The sequence below is a fragment of the Penaeus monodon genome, chromosome 21 (assembly GCF_015228065.2).
Source record: "Penaeus monodon isolate SGIC_2016 chromosome 21, NSTDA_Pmon_1, whole genome shotgun sequence".
Taxonomy (NCBI): Eukaryota; Metazoa; Arthropoda; class Malacostraca; order Decapoda; family Penaeidae; genus Penaeus; species Penaeus monodon.
Genome location: NC_051406.1, coordinates 45,014,090 through 45,014,613, shown reverse-complemented (window position 1 = coordinate 45,014,613; position 524 = coordinate 45,014,090). Strand labels below are relative to the sequence as shown.

Here is a 524-nt window from a genome sequence, read left to right as displayed (position 1 = left end):
CTTCATGCGTCCCACCGTATCACAGTACCAAAGTGACGGAGAGCCAGTGTTATGTAAATTCCTTATCAGCGATCGATGCGACGCAGTTATTTCCAGTCTGGTGGTTTGTGTGCGTCGCTTTTTCAGCCAGAGGACACGTGGACTTGTCTCTCCCTTTCTAGACGTGACTGGTGATGGGTATTCCCTGTGTAAAGTCGAGTAGTGACGAACGGGCGTGTGAAACCATACGGGCGTCAGTTGTTTATCTTTATTGATGAAAACGTTTAAAGGGGGGGGCTGACCCATGTTAGAGGGCTTTTACTGATGTGGTTATGGCTGATACTGTGGTAAGCTGATACTGTATGATGTGGTAGAGAATGTCAGTTCTTTGATAGGTATGTGTCAGGGTTTGATGGTGGAATAGTCAGATAGGTAATAGTGTTGCAGTTGTAATATTTTCAGTTATGCCTATATGGTCTGTATGAATTTCAGTTTGAAAACGATATGTGTACTTCACTCTTACACAGATGCAAGCGAAATCTCAA

At 43.9% G+C, this 524-nt stretch overlaps 1 protein-coding gene across 1 annotated transcript in view; it reads left to right on the top strand.

Moving 5' to 3' along the window:
• Nucleotides 1–311: 311 nt before the first annotated feature.
• LOC119586687 (splicing factor 3A subunit 2-like) overlaps nucleotides 312–524 on the top strand; it is a 25,020-nt gene continuing 24,807 nt past the window's right edge. Inside the window, exon 1 of the mRNA XM_037935419.1 lies at nucleotides 312–326. Within this exon, the coding sequence (XP_037791347.1) occupies nucleotides 312–326 (15 nt within the window). The remainder of the gene's footprint in view (nucleotides 327–524) is intronic.